General features: G+C 39.3%; 2 protein-coding genes across 5 annotated transcripts in view; both read right to left on the bottom strand.

Annotated features, from left to right (window-relative positions):
* Nucleotides 1–23,336, bottom strand: part of Eps15 (epidermal growth factor receptor pathway substrate 15) — a 99,361-nt gene that overhangs the window by 19,884 nt on the left and 56,141 nt on the right. For all 4 annotated transcript variants that reach the window (XM_075946047.1, XM_075946049.1, XM_075946046.1 and 1 more), the window contains exons 13-18: nt 19,470–19,542; nt 10,384–10,545; nt 9,705–9,902; nt 7,663–7,866; nt 5,705–5,821; nt 5,434–5,524 (exon numbers count right to left, since the gene is read on the bottom strand). In XM_075946047.1, coding sequence (XP_075802162.1) covers nt 5,434–5,524; nt 5,705–5,821; nt 7,663–7,866; nt 9,705–9,902; nt 10,384–10,545; nt 19,470–19,542 — 845 coding nt within the window. The remainder of the gene's footprint in view (nt 1–5,433; nt 5,525–5,704; nt 5,822–7,662; nt 7,867–9,704; nt 9,903–10,383; nt 10,546–19,469; nt 19,543–23,336) is intronic.
* LOC142834054 (dynein light chain 1, cytoplasmic) lies at nt 1,958–2,408 on the bottom strand. Its single transcript, XM_075946050.1, has one exon. The coding sequence runs from the start codon at nt 2,293–2,295 to the stop codon at nt 2,026–2,028; it is 270 nt and encodes an 89-aa protein (XP_075802165.1). The 5' UTR covers nt 2,296–2,408; the 3' UTR covers nt 1,958–2,025.

Here is a 23,336-nt window from a genome sequence, read left to right as displayed (position 1 = left end):
GCAGGAGGATCAGTAGTTATATAGGGAGTCTGAGGCCAGCCTAGACTACAGGATAGCCTGTCTCAAAACAAAACAAATGGTATTTGGACAACAGAAAAGATTTCTTTCTTTCTTTTTTTGGAGGGGGGTTGGCGTTTCAAGAGAACAGGGGTTCTCTGTGTAACAACCCTGGCTGTCTTGATACCAGTTCTTGTAGACCAGGCTAGCCTTGAACTCACAGAGATCCACCTGCCTCTGCCTCTCAAGTGTTGGGATTAAAGGCGTGCACTACTACCACCCAGCTATCAGGAAAGATCTTTACCTCATACTAGATATAGAATTAACTAAATCAAAGCTCTAAAGATCAATAATCTCTCTCTCTCTCTCTCTCTCTCTCTCTCTCTCTCTCTCTCTCTCTCTCTCTCTCTGTGTGTGTGTGTGTGTGTGTGTGTGTGTGTGTGTGTGTGTGCATGTGAGCAAGCATGCATGTGTGCAGGTACCCACAGAGGCCAGAGGGCATCGGATTCCTGGAGAGAGCTATCTGATATAGGTGCTGGGCACTGAATTCAGGTCCTATGGGAAAGCAGCAAGTGTTCTTAATCATTAAGTCATTCCTCCAGCCTCAAAGTTCTAGATATAACAGCTATAAAGTTCTTGGAAGAAAAACAGGAGTATAAATGCTCATGCAATCAGGAGGATGAGGCAAGAAAACTGTCACTAATTTCAGGCAGCCTGAGCTACATAAAGAGAAACTGTCTCATCTCAACACACATACACACAATATTTTCAGATCATACATCAGAAGAGTTTACTTAGAACATGTAAAAAGCTCTTATAAATAAACAATAAAAAGACAAACAGGGCTAGAGATATGACTTAGCATTTAAGAGTGTATACTGCTCTTGCCAAGGAGCAATTCCTAGCACCAAAATTGGGCACCTTAAGATATTTTATGCTGTTTGTGGCTATCGTGAATGGAGAGGCTTCTCTGATTTCCCTCTCTGCTTCCATATCCTTTGTGTATAAGAGGGCGACTGATTTTTTGGAGTTGATCTTGTATCCTGCCACATTACTAAAGCTGTTTATCAGCTGTAAAAGTTCTTTGGTGGAGTTTTGGGGGTCGCTTATGTACACTATCATATCATCTGCAAATAACAAAAGTTTCACTTCTTCCTTTCCAATTCGAATCCCCTTGATCCCCTTATGTTGTCTTATTGCTATTGCTAGAACTTCAAGCACTATATTGAAGAAGTATGGAGAGAGTGGACAGCCTTGTCGTGTTCCTGAGTTTAATGGGATGGCTTTGAGTTTCTCTCCATTTAATTTGATGTTAGCTGTCGGCTTGCTGTATATAGCTTTTATTATATTTAGGTATGACCCTTGTATCCCTAATCTCTCCAATACTTTTATCATAAAGGGATGTTGAATTTTGTCAAATGCTTTTTCAGCATCTAATGAGATGATCATATGGTTTTTTTCTTTCAGTTTATTTATATGCTGGATTACATTGATAGATTTTCGTATGTTGAACCAGCCCTGCATCCCTGGGATGAAGCCAACTTGATCATAATGGATAATTTTTCTAATGTGTTCTTGGATTTGGTTTGCCAGTATTTTGTTGAGGATTTTTGCATAGATGTTCATGAGTGAGATTGGTCTATAATTCTCTTTCTTGGTTGAGTCTTTGTGCGGTTTTGGTATCAGAGTAACTGTAGCTTCATAAAAGGAATTTGGCAGTGCCTCTTCTGTTTCTATATTGTGAAATACATTAAGGAGTATAGGTATTAGGTCTTCTTGGAAGTTCTGGTAGAATTCCGCATTGAAACCATCTGGCCCTGGGCTTTTTTTGATAGGGAGTTTTTTTTGTTTTACTAATTATTTTATAACCACAAACTCGTACAGAGGATGATGCTCCGCACAAAACACAACAGATTCAAACGAGGTGTTCCCTTAGCAAAGCTAAAGAGTCAGTCTCTGGTATTTGGAATTTAGGATGCAGTCCTTGTTTTTGGATGGATCACTGGGTGTTTGGCACAGTCCATGCTTTTAACCAGATTTGAACAGAAGAATGGCCACCTGACCCAGGTAGAAGTAGATGAAGTGTTTGGTTTCATGTGTCACATAACTACCGAAGTTCCGCCCCACAATGCAGTGCCAGGTGGGGTTGTACTTCTTGTCAAATTCCTTCTTGATATGGGCCGCAATATCCTTTTCTATGTTGTACTTCTCCAACGCCTGAGTAGCGCACTCCACCGAGTCCTGTTGCATCTCTTCCGACATGTCTGCATTTTTGATCACCGCCTTCCGGTCGCACATGGTTGCCTTGGAGCAGGGGCCAGCCGGCTGCTGCGAGCTCCTGAGGAAGGTGCTGGCGCCGCTCAGGCAGCAAAGAAGAGCCGGTCACTACCGAAGCCGTGGCGCATCTCGATAGGGAGGTTTTTGATAACCTCTTCTAATTCTTCGCGACTAACAGGTCTATTTAGATTGGTTTCTAGCCATAAATAAGGGACACGGAGCCTACAATTGGTGATCCTAAAGAAGCTAAGTAAGAAGGTGAACCAAAGGAAAAACATATAGTTATCCTCTTGGCTATGGGAAGTAGACAAAGTTGCCGGGGAGAAAATTGAGATCTTGGGGGTGGGGTGGGATGGGGGTAAGGGGAGATGGGGAGAGAAAACGGAGAAGGGGAGGAAGGGGGGAACTTGGGGAAAAAGGAGGATTGGGATAAAGGAAAGTTGGATAGGGGAGCACGGAAGCACAATTCTTAGTTAAGGGAGCCACCTTAGGGTTGGCAAGAGACTTGAACCTAGAGTGGCTCCCAGGTGCCCAAGCCGAGGTCCCCAGTTAATTCCTTGGGCAGCTGGGGATAGGGAACCTGAAATGACCCTATCCTATAGCAATACTGACGAATATCTTGCATATCATCATAGAACCTTCATCTGGTGATGGATGGAGATAGAGACAGAGACCCACACTGGAGCACTGGACTGAGCTCCCAAGACCCCAATGAGGAGCAGAAGGAGGGAGAACATGAGCAAAGAAGTCGGGACCACGAGGGGTGCACCCACCCACTGAGACAGTGGAGCTGATCTATTGGGAGCTCACCAAGGCCAGCTGGACTGTGACTGAAAAAGCATGGGATAAAACTGGACTCTCTGAACATGGCGAACAATGAGAGCTGATGAGACGCCAAGGACAATGGCAAGGGGTTTTGATCCTATGTAATGTGCTGGCTTTGTGGGAGCCTAGCCAGTTTGGATGTTCACCTTCCTAGATATGGACGGAGGGGGGAGGACCTAGGACTTACCACAGGGCAGGGAACCCTGACTGCTCTTTGGACTGGAGAGGGAGGGAGAAAGGAGTGGGGGGAGGGGGAGAAGGGTAGGAGGAGGGGGAGAAGGGTGGGAGGAGGGGAAGGGAAATGGGAGGCTGGAAGGAGGTGGAAACTTGGTTTTTTTTTTTCTCATTTTCTCAATAAAAAAAAAAGATTAAAAAAAAATTGGGCACCTTACAACTGCCTGCAACTCCAACTAGAGAGGGATCCAATGCCTCTGGCTTCTGTACTCATGTTCACATACATTAGGAAAAAAGACAAGACTAATTGCAAAGGAGAAAAAATGATGGACTGATCAATATCAACATACATGTTTTTTACAGCCTGGCCTACAGAGTTCCAGGACAGCCATGGCTACAAGGAGAAAGTCTGTCTCTTAAAAAAAGGGGGGGGGGCTTGGGGGGAGCAAGCAAAAACATACAAGGTTTTATGTGGGTATACGTCTATTCCTCCTGATTACATATCAGGTCTTACAATAATTCTGTTTAATTACTGGCATAGAAATTTCCAAACCATTTTCCAAAGACAAAAAATCATTTAATATTCCCACCAGTAGTGTATGGTGGTTTTAATTTCTATATATCCTCAGATATTTGTTATCATCCATCTTTTGTGGTGAAGATTATAAAACTGTAAATGTTCTTCTACAGATCATGTCTGCTAGACAAGTACTGTCGAGTCACAACCTCAGCATGTTCTCTCTCTCTCTCTATATATATATATGTATGTATACACACATCTCTCTCTATGCCTATATACAGTATATCTCTATATATGTCAATATAGAGAAATAGAGATACATATATATGTGTATATATTAGTTTTTAAAAATTTATTTATTATGTATGCAGTGTTCTGCCTGCACATATGCCTGGGAATTGAACTCAAGACCTCTGGAAGAGCAGCCACTGCTCTTAATCTTTGAGCCATCTCTCCAGCCCAAGCTCTATATATTTTAAGTATAAAACTTAAGTTTATTCCTGGTGCTTTATACATTTCAAAAATTGTTTTGTGTTTGTTTATTTAAAGAGTTCAAATATTTGGGCTCATTTCTGCCATGACTATTAGGTAAGTTATTTTGCCTGTGTGCCTTAGTTTCATATCTTTTGTTTTTTGCTTGTTTGTATATATTTGATTTACTTTTATTTTTTAAAAGATTTATTATTTATTACATATTCAGTGTTCTGCTTGCATGTATCCCTGCAGGCCAGATCAGATGGTTGTGAGCCACCATGTGGTTGCTGGGAATTGAACTCAGGACCTCTGAAAGAGCAGTCAGTGCTCTTAACCTCTGAGCCACCTCTCCAGTCCGATTTACTTTTCTTTTAGGTGTATAAGTGTTTTGCTCACATGTCTATGCACCATACGCATGTCTGATGCCAAAGAAAGATAAAAGTGGGTATCAGATCCTCTGGAACTAGAGTTACAGATGGTTGTGAGATGCAATGTGGTTGCTGGGGACTGAATACAGGTCCTCTACAAGAGCAGCAAGTGATCTTTATTGCTGAACCATCTCCAGTCCTTTTTGTGTTTGAGCTTAGGGTTCACTATGTAGCACTGGCTGGAACTAGCTATCAGATTGGCTTCAAACCTCACACTTCTGCTTACCAAGGGCTGGAATTAACAGCATACAACCATGATACCAAACTCACTTTACTTCACAAGATAGCTCTAGAAATATACATCGGGGCTGGAGAGATGGCTCAGTGGTTAAGAGCACTGACTGCTCTTCCAGAGGAACTGGGTTCAGTTCCCAGCACCCACATGGCAGCTTACAACCGTCTAAAGATCTAGTTCCAGGGGATCTGACACTTTCACACCACTGCACATAAAATAAAGTAAATAAACCATGAAAATATTTACAAAAAAAGAGAGATATACATGGATCTAATCTACATGGGAAGTAGAAAAAGACAAGCTCTCCTGAGCAAACTGGGAGCATGGGGATGAAAGGAGAGGGTAGAAGGAGAAGGCAGAGGAAGGAAGGGGAGCAGAGAAAAATATATAGCTCAATACAAACAATTTTTAAAAAGGCTTTCAAAATTGAAGCCTCAATGCTTATATAGTTTATACACCAGAAAGCCTTATTTTGAATATACTTATAAAAGAAAGATACTTACTGCCAACAAAAGGATCAGACTGGAAAAAATCCAAGTTTGTATCTGCAACTGGATCTGTCAGTGAACTTGATTCTACATTAAATGGATCTTCCTAGAAATAATTTTAAATTAAAACAGATCTTTTAGTAACCAAACATTTAAAAGATAATACTTCAAGTGACACACATTTAGATCATATACAAACTTTGAAAACTTAGTAAATATTCTTGCAGCTACAAAGAACATTTAAGACATGAGTGACAAGAACAATTGAATATATAATTATCTTCACCTCTTTTGACTGCTTGTCATCATCAAATCTGGGACTAACTTTTTCGTTACCAGCTGCAGTCACAACTTCGTTTTCCTCAGTCACATCAGAAGGTGCTATTTCAGGACTACTTCTCACCTACCAAAAATACATATGTGAGTATGAAGGTTTAAGAATCTTTTGTCTCAGGCTGGCGAGGTGGCTTGATGCTGCAAAGCCCAACAACCTCTGTTCAGGACTCACTTAGAAGAAGTGGAAACAACTGCTGCTAGTTTTTGTCTAGATTCCACAGAATATTGTGGCATGTCAATACCAGCCCCCTACCCCCAACTGTGTGATACTCACTGGCCTGGAACTCACTATGTAAACCAGATTGACCTCAAACTCACAGAGGCTCAATGTGACTCCTGAGTGCTGGGATATAAAGGTGTGCATTTTTAAAACTGTACATATATGGTGTTTTAAAATTTATTTAGGTATTGGGGATTAAATCCAGGGTCTCTTGCATGTTATGAAAACTATTTGCCACTATGCTACATGCCTAGCCCCTTTAAAAACCTTTTCATATTCAATGCTAAGTGGTAAGCTCTGAACTTATAACACACATAAGTAACAATATATGGACTGAACAAGTGGTATTTATATATTTAGGATATATAAATAATAAATGGGTAGAGTGCTGTATGCACAAGCATCAAGAACTAACTCAGTTCAGGTTTAGAGCACCCAAATAAAAGCCAGGAATAGTGGTGTCTAACTGTAGCCCCAATGCTGGGATGACAGGGACAGGTAGACACCACTGGTCTAACTAAAACAGCAAGCTCTATTTTCAGTGAGGAGACCCTGTCTCAAAAACTAAGGTAGAGAGTGGCATCAGAAGACCAAAACTGAACTCTGGCCTCTACACTTGCACACGTGGATGAATGCAATCACAGGTGAACACACTAGATAACACACCCCACAGACACATCAAATTAAAAAAGAGCTTAACACCATCCTTAGCTTCATATTAACGTTGTGGCCAGTATGATAACACCATAGCATTTAAAAAATCTTTAATTTTATTAATTAGAATAATTTGAACATTAATTAAAACTGAAAAAAAGCTGGGTGTGGTGGCACATACCTCTAAACCCAGTACTTAGGAGGCAGAGACAGGCAGATCCCTGAGCTTGAGGCCAGCCAGAGTGAGTTTCAGGACAGTCAGAGCTACACAGAGAAACCCTTTCTCAATAAACAAAACAAAAAATAAGCAAACAAACCAAAAAAAAAAAAACCTTGAAAAGAAAGAATTTTAATTATTGAGGCTAAAGGGATGGCTTAAGAATTAAGAACACCAGCTGTTCTTCCAGAGGACCCAAGTTCGAGTCCCAGCACCACACCAGACAGCTCAAACTGCCTGTTAACTCCCGCTCCAAAGGATCTGACACCCTCTTCCAGTTTCTGTGGGCAGCTGAACACATATACATAAATAAAAATTAAAAATATCTTTAAAAAATTGTCATTCTTTGTATCATACACAATGCTAACAAAGCTTGGCTATGGGACTAGGAAGCTATCCGAATGGATAAAGTGCTGTAACTCAAGCATGAGGACCTGAGTTCAGATCCCCAGCATCCATGCGGATGCATTCCAAGCCAAGCATGGTGGTGTGGGCTTGGAATCCCAAGACAAGGGAGGTGTCGATAGATACCTAGGGCTTGCTGGCCAGCCATTCTAATCTAATCAGTGAAGATCAGATCTCAGTGAGAGATCCCGTACCAAAAAAAAAAAAAAATCTGAGGAATGACACTTTAAAGACCTCTGGCCTCTACACATGTGCATAAGTATATTCACACAAACTTTGATCTTCATCAGTCTCTCTCTCTCTCTCTCTCTCTCTCTCTCTCTCTCTCTCTCTCTCTCTCTCTCTCTCTGTGTGTGTGTGAGAGAGGGGGGGAGCAGACGCTAATTATGAAGACCACGGAATAAAGACTCACTGATGACTCCTGGTGTATGGGCTCAGACTCTAGATTGTTCTGGTCTTCAGCATGTTCATTCAGGTTGGCTGTTTCACTGCTGCTGGTGCTGAGGCTACAATAATCTGTAGCACCATTTACAAGAATGCTTTGTGGGCTATCGCGCCAACCTGATTGGTCGTTATGATTTTCCAGATCTTTCATCTCCATCAGTCTCATTTGCATCTGCCAATACAAAGCAGAAATACAAAACAATTTAATATTAGAAGTATATGTATCATACAAAGAGGTATGCCCCTAGACTTACTCAAGGATGAGTTTGCTTTCTATTAGGAGAATCCTCTGGGAATGAAGTATGACTTAAATATTTCAATAATCTTTCCCAATGAGTCCTCCTGCAATTTTAGCAGGCATGTATTTGTTTTGTAAGTCTTGTGAAATCTCCAAGAATTCTGTCTCAGTATCTGAGAACTGGCAGTCTTTCAGGGTATAATTAGAAAACGACAGACCCAGGATACCAGAGGAAAAGATAGCCAAGTAACAGAGAGGATGAAGATTCAGCAATAAAGCTGTAGGGGAGCTACAGGAAGTTAAAGAAGGTAAGGGTAAGGCAAGTGAATGCCCTGTGTTCTAGCACTATCTGTTAATGAGAAAGAAGAGTCCTAAAAAGTATCTTCAAATATTGAGTCACACAAAACATAAAGCTGTTTCAGCCTCAACTATTCAAATGAATTCCACAGTGGGACATAAAAGGCAGAATTCAATTATAATAGATTAAATAATAGATTTTTATGCTTATTTTATATATTTACATTTAAAATTATAAAAATATATAATTTTATGTTATATTAAGTATATAAAAAAGCAGAAACAAGAAAACTAAATTATTTCAATGAAAAATCAGAAACCCAAGAGAAGACAAGATGTTCCAACTTAGTGAGGGTTATCACTGCTGTGATGATACACCATGACCAGGGAGGAAAGGGCTTACACTTCCACATCACTCTTCATCATGGAAGGAAGTCAGGATAGGAACTCAACCAGGTTAGGAACCTGGAGGCAAGAGTTGATGCAGAGGCCTTGGAGGAGTGCTGCTTACTGACTTGCTCCTCATAGCTTGCTCAGCCTGCTTTCTTATAGAACCCAGGACTACCAACCCAGAGATGGCACCACCCACCATGGGCTGGGCCTTCCCCCATCAATCTTGAAGAAAATGCCTAACAGGCTTGCCTACAGCCCATCTTATGGAAGCATTTTCTCAAAGGAGGCTACTCCTCCCCATGACTCTGGCTTGTGTCATGCTGACATAAAACAAGACAGGGCTGGAGAGATGGTGCAGAGCACTGGCTGCTCTTCCTGACGTCCTGAGTTCAATCCCCAGCAACCACGTGATGTCTCACAACCATCTATATATAATGAGATCTAGTACCCTCTTTTGGCGAGTCAGAACACATGCAGACAGAACACTATATATATAATAAACAGATAAATCTTTAAAAAACAACAAAAATATCCGGTGCCCCAATGGATGGAGGTGGGGGTTCCATGGACTTCCCACAGGACAGGGAACCCTGATTGCTTTTCGGGCTGAGGAGGGGAGGGGGACTTAGTTGGGGGAGGGGGAGGGAAATGGGAGGCGGTGACGGGGAAGAGACAGAAATCTTTAATAAATAAATAAATTAAAAAAAAACAACAAAAATACCTGTCAGACAATATTTACTGAGAATTTGTGTCAGACACTATGTTAAACTACCTCATCTTTTGCCTCATATAATCCTTATAATAGCACTAATGTATTGTTAAATCTTCAACTTTAAAGATGAAAAATCTGATATTCAAAGGTGATTTGTCTAATAAATGGCAGAACCAGCATTTAAACCTGGACAGTTTAACTCCAAAGCCCATACTCTACTCACTTATGTAAATGACCATCAGCTGTCCAACTGGCAACTGTAAGTATTAAACAACTAAAGAGAATCAATAGGTAGGTAAAGAAGGAGAAGTCAGACAGTACAAAAAGGACAGACAGGGGCCCTCCAGGCATGCTGTTGGCTTCCACTTACTGAACTGATCTCCTGTTGTGATTCCTGCAGGTGCTGCTGAAGAGGTTCCAGTTGAGCCTTTCCTGACTCCACACTCTCTTCCAATTGTGCTGTTTCTTGCTGTAGGCGACTTAGTTCTTCTCTAGCTTTTGACAGCTCTTCCTCATAAGTGGAGATCTGAGTTTCTTGACTAGTTATTTCAGCTTTCAGGGAAGAGATCTACAAGTGGAGATAAATGAGAGGAAAGGGAATTAAGCGAAGAGATATCTAGTTTCATGGTTTGGATTTAAAAAAAAAAAAGATTATTTATTTATACAGTATCCTGCCTGTAGGCCAGAAGAGGGCACCAGATCTCATTATAGGTGGTTTTGAGCCACCATGTGGTTGCTGGGAATTGAACTCAGGACCTCTGGAAGAGCAGTCAGTGCTCTTAACCGCTGAGCCATCTCTCCAGCCCGGTTTGGAATTTTTGATGTATTCTTTGGTAGCAGAAGGGGCTAGTAGAAACTTGGAGGCAAAAGTCTCATGTGATCAAGATCTGGAAAAACAGAGCTCCTCTAATTTCTACTACAGAGAACAGTAACTTCAACTCTTTCATAAAGTTACTGCAGACGAGACTGCTGCTTAACAAGTAGGGGATGCTTTCTTTGTAACCAGGAAAGCAATGGAAGCAGAGAGTCAGTAAACAGCAAGGTTTTACCAGCTGGGCCTCCTCGGCACACTTTTTCCTAACTTCCTTGAGCTGCTCTTCGAGCTGGGCTTTCTGCTCATCCAGCTCATCAAGGAGTTCCTGCACCTGCTGCTTCTGGGCCTGTAGTTTTTGCAAGTTAACACTCTCCCTTTGAACCTCATCTTGAAGATCCTAAAACACAAGAAAACATACACATTTATCTTTGAGGGCATAGACAGGTGAATTTTTAAGCCTATTTTAAGGGAAAACCAAATCTTGTTTTATTACATATTTTTTATTGGGGGACTAAAGCTTTCTATTTTACACTCAGCCTTCAAGTAATCGTAGTCAGACATAGTGGTTGAGTAGTCTCCCACCCAGCAGTTCCCATATGATCACTCAGAGGCTTAATATTACTTATAAAAGCTCGACCGATAGCGCAGGCTTGTTACTAGCCCACTCTTACACTTAAATTTACCCATATTTCTTATCTATGCCCCCACCACATGGCTCATGGCTTGTGACCTTATTTTCTACAGGTCCTGCTTCCCTGGAGGCTGGTTGGTGTCTCACCCTGACTTTGCCCTTCTTCATCCCAGTATCCTCCATTCGATTGTCTCACCTACACTTTTTGCCTGGCTATCGGCCTGTCAACTTATTAAACAGTGAGAATAATACATATTCACAGTATATAAAAGGATTATTTCACAGCAAGTAACCTCTTGAAGATCTGGACATTTAGTTTGCTTACTCAGATCTGTCCTTGGATGTCTGTCTGACTTCTCTAGCATGTCAAAACAGAGGTGTACCATTTCCCCGCATCTGCGTTAGCCTTTATCTTCTGGTCAAATCCATGGCCTCTTCTTCCACTCTTTCTCTTTTTGTCTCTAGCCTGCCAGCAAATCCTCCCCGAAATGCTGGTGTAAATCCCCTTTCAGACAGCTACCTTCCAATGGGGTATACTGCCTCCACTGAGCTACCTTTGCATGTATTTGCAGCACGTCAGCCACTCAAAAAAAAAAAAACCTGTCAGCTGGGTGTGATGGCACACACCTTCTTTAATTCCAGCACTCCAGAGGCTGAGGCAGGCAGATCTCTGTGACTCTGAGGGCAGCCTGGTGTGCTGGCTAATTTTATACCAACTTGACAGAAGCTAACGTCATCTGAAAGGAGGGAACCTCAATTGAGAAAATATTGTCATAATATGCAGCTGTAGGGCATTTTTTTTTTAATTAGTAATTGATGTTGGAGGGCCCAGCCTATTGTGGATGGTGCAATCCCTAGGCTGGTAGTCCTGAGTTCTATAAGAAAGCAGACTGAGCAAACCATGAGGAGTAAGTCAGTAAGCAGCCCTCTTCCATGGCCTCTGCATCAACTCTTGCCTCCAGGTTCCTGACCTGGTTGAGTTTCTATCCTGACTTCCACCATGATGAAGAGTGATGTGGAAGTGTAAGCAAACAACCCTCCCCCACTTGCTTTTTGGTCATGTTCTATCATCTCAGCAATAGAAATCCTAAGACACCCGGTTTACACAGTGACTACCAGGACAACCAGTGCTACATAGAACACAGTGGTCCTATTTTTTTCTCTACAACCCAAACAAAAATCTAGAATTTCACATTCTCTAATAATTTTTGGTCTTTATAATCACATAAATGTGGTCTTTTAATATAAACTCAAAGAAGGAAAATATTATTTTTTTAAAGCTGAATAGAAAGGTATATACAGTATGATCATATATATGAAACCATTTATGTATATAAAATACAGCAAATGTTAAGGATTCACTGATAAAAAAAGCTTCCTTATTTCTCATGCTTTAATGGTTACATTTCATTAACTGTGTGTTTTGCTTTTCGGTGTATGTGTCTGTTAAGAAGGGGGCAACTTGTGAGAGTCGAGTCTGTCCTTAACTATATGGGTCCCAGGGACCAAATTCAGGTTCCCAGGCTTTACCCGACGAGCCATTTTGCTAGCTATGCATTTTACAGATTTACTGTGACCCATTTTATTTTCTGTAATTATGAAATTTTGTTGGTGGCACACGCCTTTAATCCCAGCACTCAGGAGGCAGAGGCAGGTGGAGCGCTGTGAGTTCAAGCCCAGCCTGGTCTACAAGAGCTAGTTCTAGGACAGGCTCCAAAGCTACAGAAAAACCCTGTCCTGAAAAAACAAAACAAAACAAAATTTAAAAAAAAGTTTTTAAAAATAGTTCAGTATATTGAAGGAACCAATATTGATACTGTTTTGGGAATTCTTACATAAAAAGAAATCAGTAACGTAAGAATATTTTTAAATTAGTAAAATCACCAGAGATGTGATACTTTTATTTTAAAAGTGTGGGGGGGGCTGAGCTGGAGAGATGGCCTAGTGGTTTAAGAGCACTGTTCAAGAGGACCGAAGTTCAATTCCTAGCACCCATGTGGTGGCTCATAGCTACCTGTAACTCCAGTTCCAGGGGACCTGCCCTGATGCCCTTTTCTAGTTGGTTCTTTGAACACCAGACACATCTATATACATAAAATAACAAATTAAGATCTATATACATAAAACCTATATACATAAAATAACAAATTAAGGTTTTTAGAAAGGCAAACTTGAAATTCCTTTTTTTTTTTTTTTTTGGGTTTTTCGAGACAGGATTTCTCTGTGGCTTTGGAGCCTGTGCTGGAACTAGCTCTTGTAAACCAGGCTGGTCTCGAACTCACAGAGATCTGCCTGTGATCCGTATTTTTAGTGAGCAATTTATAACCTCAGAAGAGAACCTTTATATTTATAAACTTTATAACCTTTATATTTATAACCTTTCACAAGAGAAAAGAGAATAAACACATCAATATAATATATACTCAGTCCTCGGGAGGCAGAGGCAGGCGGATCTCTGTGAGTTCGAGACCAGCCTGGTCTACAAGAGCTAGTTCCAGGACAGGCTCCAAAACCACAGAGAAACCCTGTCTCGAAAAACCAAATAAATAAATAAATAAATAAATAAATAAAAATATATATATATACTCAGTCCTACCCTTTCTCTTGTAAGAGCAAAATAGTCTCACTCAGTTAATCCAATCTTACTGCCTTTCCTTTTTCCTTCACTGCAGTGAAAACCTATCTTGTAATACAAAAGTACAGGCCTTAAAGAAAAGTTTACTGATAAAATACCTCTAGGAAATACTTAAATATTAATCAATGACCATATAAAAAATAGTATTTCTAAGGCTGGAGAGATGGCTCAGAGGTTAAGAGGAACTGGTTTTTCTTCCAGAGGACCTGTGTTTAATTCCCAGCACCCATATGGCAGCTCATACTAGTCTGTAGCTTTAGTTGCAGGGTTTCTGACACCCTCACAAGACATACATGCAGTCAAAACACCAATGCACATACATAAAATAAAGAATAGTATTTCTCCATGAATCAGCATGAAAAAAGGAAGCCATCTCTATAAAAATTAAAAAATAATGCAGGCATGCTGGCTCATGCCTTTAATTCCAGCACTTTCAGGAGTGAGGCAAAATGACTGCTGTGAGTTCAAATCTAGCCTGAGCTACAGTAAATTCTAGATCACCAGAGGCTACAAAGTGTAGCCTTAAAAGCTGAAAATAAAACAAGAGATGACCTAGCAGTTAGGAGCACCTGCTGCTCTTTCGGAAGATTTAGGTGTTTCCTGGCACCCACATGGTTGGTGATGGCTCATTACTGTTCAGAGCAGGAGAAATCCCAACACATACTTCACTAGCACCAGGTATGCACATGGCCCACATACATACACATTCAGGCAAACATGCACTCACTAAAAAAAAAAATCTTTACAAAGAAAGGCTAAAAATAAAATAATATTAAGAAAATATTTCCAACAAAAGCCCACAGCAAAAGGATATTTGCTTTTAGTAAACAGATTTAAAATTAAGTCAAAACAAAAAGTTACAACTTATATGCTAATAAGACTAAGAAAGAACTTTTACCACTAACTCACTTAAAAAGACTACCACCCCCCCTGCCCCCCCCCCCCGCAATGCAACTTCTACATTATTATCTGTACCTAGATCTACTTGGCTATTTTATTTTGGCCCATATTTTCTTATCCTTTGCTTATCCTGGAACTAGATAAAGGCACAAAAGCACAGCTCTCTGTCCCTCCTCCTGCACTCTCCACCCCCAGCACACCCTCACTCAGGGAGTGCGTGTTCTCCTAGCACTTGGATAATCCATGAGTTACTGGAGACTCCGGAAGGTGCTCTCCTGCTTCTCTTCTACCAGCCTCATGATGCTCTGGACCACAAAGGGAAGAAGGGTGGCAGCAAAGGGGAGTAGCAGGGTCAAAATGAACAAGAATGGTGAGACAAGGTGCCAAAGTTTACTTTAAAAAAACACCAGACTCATCTAAGATGTATCATTCAGGAATAAAAGAATATATGACCTGGGAATCTTGGATTCATTGAGAAAGAAATTTCAAGAAAAATGTTCTGTTTTCTAGAAACTACTCAAGATACTGAAACTGACAAACTTATTCCCACCCCTCCACACATCATGAGGAGCTTTGTATAAATAAAATTTAAACACACAAAACTCTTAAGCCATATTAAAGATATTAAAATAACTCATTTCAGTAACCTGAGTCTGATGTACTACTGAAGAAGTAATTTAACAATTAAACCTATGAAATATTAGCAACATGGAAAGGTATGTCTATTTCATTAAAGAACAACATGGAGTGAAAGAAAGACAGTGACATATGCCTGCATTTCTAGCATCTGGGAGGTGTAGACGGGGACCTCTAGTTCAAGGCTAATATGGGTTACATAGTAAATTACAGCAATTCTGGATTTCATAGTGGGGTCCTGCCTCAAACAAACAAAACAATAACAACAAAATCCATAATACAAGAAAACCCCACTGAAGTCAATAATAAAGCTTGTTTATCCAACTACAAAACTTTTTTACGTGGAGATAAAAAGTCAAATAAGTGAATTAAAATAAAGCACTCGGGAGGCAAAGGCAGGCGGATCTCTGTTGAGTTTGAGGCCAGCCTGGTCTATAGAGTGAGTTCCAGGTCTGGCTCCATAGTTACATCTTGCAAAACAAACAAATAAACAAAGAAAAAATGAAAAAAATGGACAATTAGTCTGAGTTACTAACTCGTTTTCCAAGTTTAAAAGTCTTTTAGAGATTTTTTTTAATGTATGTATGTGTGTGTGTGTGTGTGTGTATGTATGTATGTTTTTCAAGACAGGATTTCTCTGGTTTTGGCTGGCCTGCACTAATGATGGCCTCGAACTCACAGAGATCTGTCTGCCTCCCTCCCAAGTGCTGGGATTAAGGGCGTGCACCACCACGGCATGGCTTAGATTTTACTTTATGTGTATAAGAGATTTTCCTCTATGTATGTATGTATGTACACCACATAAGTGCTGGGTACCTACAGCGGCCATAAAGAAGGCATAGGATCCTCTGGAACTGGAGAAACAAATGGTTGTGAACCACTATTTGGGTGCTGGGAATTAAACCTAAGACCTCTGAAGAGCAGCAAGTGCTCTTAACTGTTAAGCTAATATTTATAATTTATATATAATATATATATATAATTTATTTACTCTTATGTACATTGGTGTGAGGGTGTCAGATCCCCTGGAACTGAGTTACAGACAGGTGTGAACTGCCATGCGGGTGCTGGGAATTGAACCTGCATCCTCTGGAAGGGCAGACAAGTGCTCCTAACCACTGAGCCATCTCTCCAGCCCCTACTAATTCTTAACTAATGAAATATAAATATCCAGGAGCTTCCTTTTATGTGACATTACTATGAACCAAGTCAAATAAAAGTAGAACTTTATAACTACTTACTATGTTCCCGATCCTTCTAGCCAGTGGGATCTGGGTGCATTCTGTACTATTTTTAATTTCATGCATAAGAACAAAGTTTATTTTTATTTAAACAGCTACCTTAAATATCTAGCAATGTATTTCCAAATACAGTAGAAGACATATGTGATCCAAAGTAAAATTTCCAAGATCAAGAAACATATAATATAAGATGGAAATCTGGAATGTGTGTGTGAGCACATGTATATATGATAGTATATTTATCTGTATGTTTGTGGTGTATGTACACATTTATGCTTGTGCCTTCTGGTGCCCATGCAGATCTGCAAAACTCAGAGAAGGATTCAGATGTCCAGCTCTATCACTCTCCATCTTAATCCTCTGAGACAGGGTCTCTGACTCAACCTAGAGTTAGGTAGGTGGTTAGCAGACCTGTTATACTGTAATGGGGTTACAAGTACATGCAGTAATGCCTCGGGTTTTATGTGGGTGCTGGGAATTCTAGCTTGGGTCTTCATGCTTGTATAGCAAGTACTGTTATTCACTGAGACATTTCCTCAGCCCATAAATCTGAGGTAAGACAGTAATAAGGAAAGTACTGACAGGAATAGGAAGTCCAGACTTGAAGGCATTTTTTTTTTCCAACAAGATTTATTTTAAGACAGACCAACTTTTAATGATAAACACTAAAATGGCTGACTGGAAATGTACAAGTGCACTCAAGAGGCAGAGATCTAATTGTGAGCAGCCATCAGTGCCAGAGTGACAGGGATCATAGAGAAGAAAGGAAAGAAAATATTTCAAGGTGTGAGCTCATAGATCACACAAGAAAGAAAAACCTAGAAAAGCAATATTCTACTTTAAAGTAGTGAGCATATATAAACACAAACCAACAACTTGGATGGAGTGCAGCCCAGTGAGGAAACACGTGAGGCCTTGAGGTCAATCACCAGCATCAATAAAAAAACAAAAATAAGACCAACAAAAAAACTCAAGGTAGGGTTGGTAAGATGGCTCAGCAGCTAAGAGTACTTGCTGCTCTTGCAGAGGACCTAGGCTCATTTCCTAGCATCCACACAGTGGCTCACAACTGCCTGTAACTCAAGTTCGAGGGATCAGGCACCCCTCCTGCTCTCTGCAGACACCAGTTACATGGCGCACATACATACTTGCAGGCAAAACATTCATAAAATAAAACTAAGTAAAATATTAAGGCTTTTGGTTTTAAAACTTTAATTTCTATGCTTGAGAACTGAGTTTATGTAATCATGTTATTTAATTAGCTGGAGAAACACCAACACTCAAGGTAGGACACTCAACAATAAACTGAAATGTCTTTACTTCCATTTCTCATTAGCACCTCCTTTAGAAAGTAGAGTCAGGAAGTAGCCAAGCATACATTTTGAGATTCTGCTATTTGAAATAGCTCTAGTAAATGGCCTTTTACCAGAAAAAACAGAAAAGTAATATTGAAAGCAGGCCATGGTGGTGCACATTTGTAATCTCAGTATCTGGGAGGTCTGGGTCATCCTCAGTTACACAATGAGTTCAATGTCAGCCTGTTTGAAACTCTGTTTCAAAAAGGAAAAAAGAAAAGAAAGTGCTGAAAGATGGAATGACAGATTTTAATTGTCAGTGTTGCTCCTAGTCTGCACCTCGTTATGACAGGGTAAGTCAGAGCTAATTCAGTAGGAATGAATTCCACTTGTCTGGGTCTAGCATCTCATTACCATTGATAACACAGAGATGACTCCACTAACCCAGAACTCCATTAATCTCAGTGTTACTTTTCAGTGAATTTAATTTCAGCCATCACAACTTGTTCTACACTACGCAAGATCTGAGATGCCTCATATTAGAAGTACCCTATGCAGAAGTCAGTCAGATTTCATGTGTCAATCATACATTTTGGATATCACAAAGTTTAGTGATATTCTACTAACACCATTAAGGAAGATGAGCAAGAACATTATGGAAAAATTTTAGCAATAAAACTTCTATAATTATAAATATTTGAGGATATTGAAGGACCAATATAAATTTTAGATCTTTCCTAAACTGGCTATTTAAATGTCCATCCTGTTTGTTTTTCCCCAGAAATGTAATAACAAAATATTATCTATGATAAGAACTTGTGTATTTTAGGATAGCAGCTGGTTAAGTATAGAGGATGTCTATGACTATACCAGTGACTATATCTATTTCATATTTAAAAAAACCTTTGTAGATTTTTATCCTGTTCCCAAGCTGTGTCCAGCAATAAGTTTTACTGTTGGCATTTTTTCAAGAGGCTTACACAAAACAACGAAACTCAAGCAGCTTACCAGTCCACACCCATTATCAATAGCAGAAAGAGAAATGTTGGCAATAAATCTCTTGACTTTCATACCACTTTTAGGAAAATTCCAAAAAATAAATTAATGCAGTCATCCAATCAGAGTCAACTACCAACCACAAGTCTCCTTGGCTTCCTCAATCCTTCAGTGAATCATCTTCCCCACCCTAGCATGGTTTTCCTCTATCAAAACAAAATAATGATCTAGCAAACCGCAGTTTCTACCTGTTTAAAAGTACAAGTAGGAAAATCTAACACATAAGTAACATATTAGGAAATGCCTATCCATGAGCTCCTGTTGGCAGCTGCTACCAGTGCCCACACATACAGCACTCAGAAAATGCACCCCAGAAACATGGCCACTTGAAACACTGTTCAATACTGTCACATTTGTCAAATAGAAACAGGTTTATTATCTCCTCTATTTATAAAATATAATTACTAATACAACATCAAAAATGAATTAAATTTCTTAATGAAAAGTTTCAGGTATTTTAGCTATAAAGCAATTCATAAGATGTTATTTTAAATTGCTCTCTATCATTCCCCATTCTAACAGTGACATGAGAAACACTCTTGAAAATAGTAGGTCTCCGAGCTGAAAAAAACCTTACGTGCATGAAAAAGCAATTTGGTTTTTGATGATGCTCCAGTTTAATTTTATTGGTGTAATATTATTTTTATCAAGTCATTCAAAGTTATCTTTATTGAATGATATGTAGGTAAATATCATTAAAATATTCTTAAATCTATAAACATGTGCTTAAAGAAACTGTTTTCTCATTGCAGTATAATTTTTAAAGGGCAGAATTTAGAGCAACAATCATCATTTTAAAAAAGAAACATTTATGTCATACAAATTTTAGATATTCTCTAGACCTAATATCATACCCATCAAATAGAAAATACATTTACAATGAATATTCATTCCTACATTAGAAATGGGGCAAAATAGCTCACTTACCTGAACCTCACTTGTCCTCTGCTTAACTGTGTCTTCCTTCTCTTTAAGGTCCTGTTCCACATTGTTCTTTTCCCTAGAAGACCAGCAAACAATGCAAGAATATCTGAGAACATCAGCTACAGCTGGTATGGCTATCCATCCTCCTAAGCCTGAATCGCTTTTTAAATACATGTTGAAACATTCAATTTTTAAATGAAGGGCAGAATTTTCTACCCTCTTTAAATTATTTATGGGATAGAAATCAATATAGGCTCTATTTGTAAAAAAAAAAATTGCTTCCTCACTAAAATGTGGTGAAAAAAGGATAGATTAAAAAAGGAAGAAGCAGAAACTAATCAATAGAACACTCAGGTTTCACTGATGTCACTGTTGCTATGGTGATACTGTCCAATGAAAAACGCTGGTGAAGAAAAGGAGGAGTTGCATCAGCTCTGTATGCTTAACCCTTAACTACCACTGTCCTATTAAATAAGAATGGCTGAGAAAAACAGTGAAAAATATTAAGAAAAAGAGGTATTTCTGTGTTAATTTCCCTTAAATCACCAGTGTGCATCAATTTTAGAATGCAATAACATAGAAAAATGTAAAAGATTGATAATATACAGATAGCATGCTGTACGATATATCACACTTACTCCAAAAAGGTTTTTTTTGGGACTATCTACGAAACCCAATTGGTCAAAAAACAAAATCATATACATTATATTTAAAAACACAAAAGCATTAAGTTTTCCCCTCAAATCAAACTTACAAGGCTCTTCCTGTTTTTTTTGTTGTTGTTTTTTTGAAAACAGAGCTGGAATCATATAAATGTATCTCAAAAAACTTAAGATTTAAATTATAAAATAAAGCTATTTCTTTTCCTATAACAAGTTTAACTTCCCATGTTTACTAAAACCACTCACATGTACTGCTCTTATTTTCTATAAAATGAGAGGTAAAATGCCAAAGAATTCTCCAGCAATACATGGGGTGGGAGAAGAAGGCAATATGGAGAGGGAAAGACAGCATTTAAGAAGTCTAGTATGGCAGTTACACCTTACCGGGTCATTACCATGTTTCAAATAACTAACATAGCTCAGTAGCTAACAGAACCTAAATGTGAGCTCAGATTACATTTAACTCTGTCATAAAAAAATAGTAAGGAAGAAACTACACGCCTTATTTGTGTATCTCCTCTTGTTAAAGTGAGGCAGCTGTTTTGGATACGTAGGTACAATGATCTTAAGATTTGTATGGAAGAAAAAGGCACTCCAATAAAGCTATTATTTGTACATTGTTACTGTCAAGTACTTGAGATGGCCAGGGAGCTCACTAACTGTTTGTCAGATGGAGATTTTAAATAGTCCCTTACCATTCGAATCATTGTTGCAGTCTTCCTTCCATCCCTCACTGTATGAAAAGGCCACCCCCCACCTTCAACCTTTATCAAATTAGGTGAAATTGTAAAATAGAAAATCACAAGGGAGAAAAATCTGAAAATACAGCACAAATTCTGATAGCTCAATCTTGTAATGTGAGCAGATGAGTGTTTTCAGTCCTGCTGCAGTATGTCAGAGATAAGTCACGTGAAAATCTAGCGCTCCCCCCCCCCCCCCCGCCCCCAGCTCCATCTCTCAAATCCTCAGAGACATTCCACACAAGGTCAGTAACACTTCAGCTCCATTTCAGACAGCAGGTAACAAAAATAGAAAACATTATACAGTATCGGAGAGATTGCCACCGCAGTCTCAAATGTGAATGTGCATCATTTAAAGTCTTTCTGCTGCTCTTTTAACTCTTGTTACTGACAGTGTCTGCTCAACCCTCCCTACGCTGCTGTTAACTCCTGTTACTCACAGTGCCTGTTGAGGAGACAGAATGTGCACAAGGAAAATAGAGCTGCAAGAAGGCAGTGAGCTGACTTAAAGTAGTGGAGACAGGAGACAGGAAGCTCACTTGGTGAGAAATGGAGAGCACCAAGATTTGGGCTTTTACCAGCAAGCATCGATTGAAAAAATGGAGGATGATTTAAGAGTACAAACTGCTGCTAATATTTTTAAGGTATTGGGAAGGGGGAGCAATAGAAATATCTCTAAACGTATGTTGACTCCAGTCTCCAAAATAAGAGAATCTTTACATATTAGCTCAGAGATCAATAAAATTTAACTTCTAATTCATGTTTATCTAAGTAATATTCTGGTTCCTTTAATAATTTCTCTTATGGTCAAAACTAAGCAGCATAACATTGTACTAGCCAGACAATGTATAAAAATTTAGATTGTAATTTCAGAAACACCAAATTGTTATTTTGTTGTCTTGAAATAGCTGCTAACCTCTAACTACACTCTTATTTTAAAAACATTTAAACATACATTTAGATGCTTGAAAATTGACTGGCTGATTTTCTTATATTCTTCCTTTCTAAAAAAAATAATATATAGGGGCTGGAGAGATGGCTCAGTGGTTAAGAGCATTGCCTGTTCTTCCAAAGGTCCTGAGTTCAATTCCCAGCAACCACATGGTGGCTCACAACCATCTGTAAAGAGGTCTGGCGCCCTCTTCTGGCCTTCAGGCATGCAGACAGAATATTGTATACATAATAAATAAATAAATTAAAAAAATAATATATAAATAACCAATACAAAACACCTTTAAAATTTTTATGTGATGTCAGGTGGTGGTGGTGGTACACACCTTTAATCCCATCACTTGGGAGGCAGAGGCAGGTGGATCTCTGAGTTAGAGGCCAGCCAGAGATATACAGAGAAATTGTTTGGAAAAAACAACCCCCCCAACATTTTAGTGTACTTTTATATAATTATATGCATGTATATGTGTGTGTTCCTTTGTATATGAACAGGAAGACATGTATGCATGTGGGGAGCAAGGTAGACATATCTTCCCTGATCACTCTCCCTCCTTATGCATATTGTGGCACAGTCTCTCACTCGCACCTACAGCTTGAAGATTTGGCTAGTCTCTGCCTCCCATATGGAGATTACAGGTAGACCACCATACCTACCCAGCATTAACGATGCCCCCTTATATATGCTCCCATGTTAACTGATAAGCCACCTCCTCAGTCCTCAAGGCATTCTTAACATACTTTAAAAACTATTCAAGGCTCTATATCACAATTAAAAGTGATATATTCAGCTTCCCAAGCTGCTCAGATACATTATGCGAAAAATAAAAAAGTAATTTCCAGAAAAGAGGAAAGAAATTATCCTACTCATCCTTCATTTAGACTACCCTCTGCCCTATTCACTCTCACGTGCTTGCACGTACTGAGATCCACAGAACCAATACTACAGACAGGAAAGGATGGAACTCCTGGCATTTGAGAGGCTAGCAGTTTTGATTCTGTGTACCTTCACATTGGACCCATCAAGGAAGTAAGGTTCAAGCTAGGCTTTTAGGCGTCCACAGTGGATAAGTGTAGAAACTTAACATGAAGTGGCTCAATGCAAGGGCAGTCAGGTTAAGAAAACCTGAGGCAACAATTTACTTCTATTTTTGCCAGGCTCAGTTTATAGGGAGAATAGAGGAAACCATTTGTCTTAACGCTGATATGATGCCAAAAGTATCACAGACAGGATTAAATCACTTTCCACATCCTTCCCAGATACATATTTATTGTCATTTTTCTGAACATAGCATCTTTCTAAAACTAAAAATCATTAGAAACTAGAAAGCCTGTAAAAACTCACAGAACTATTTTTTTCAGTCTTGATATTTCTTGTAAAACTCCTTAAAGTGTAATCTAAATTTAAAAATGCTAATACCAGGAAGCAGAAGCAGGCAGATCTCTGTGTATTCCCATCAAGTCCCAGGCCAGTAAGAACTACCAGCTTAGATCTGTCTTTAAAACGAACAACAGCAAAA

This window comes from Microtus pennsylvanicus, chromosome 13, assembly GCF_037038515.1.
Source record: "Microtus pennsylvanicus isolate mMicPen1 chromosome 13, mMicPen1.hap1, whole genome shotgun sequence".
Taxonomy (NCBI): Eukaryota; Metazoa; Chordata; class Mammalia; order Rodentia; family Cricetidae; genus Microtus; species Microtus pennsylvanicus.
Note: the sequence above shows the minus strand (reverse complement) of the source record. Positions and strands in the feature narration are given on the sequence as shown.

Bases quoted from the DNA above. Each gene is read 5' to 3' on its own strand.
- LOC142834054 (XM_075946050.1), bottom strand. From the start codon at position 2,295: ATGTGCGACCGGAAGGCGGTGATCAAAAATGCAGACATGTCGGAAGAG.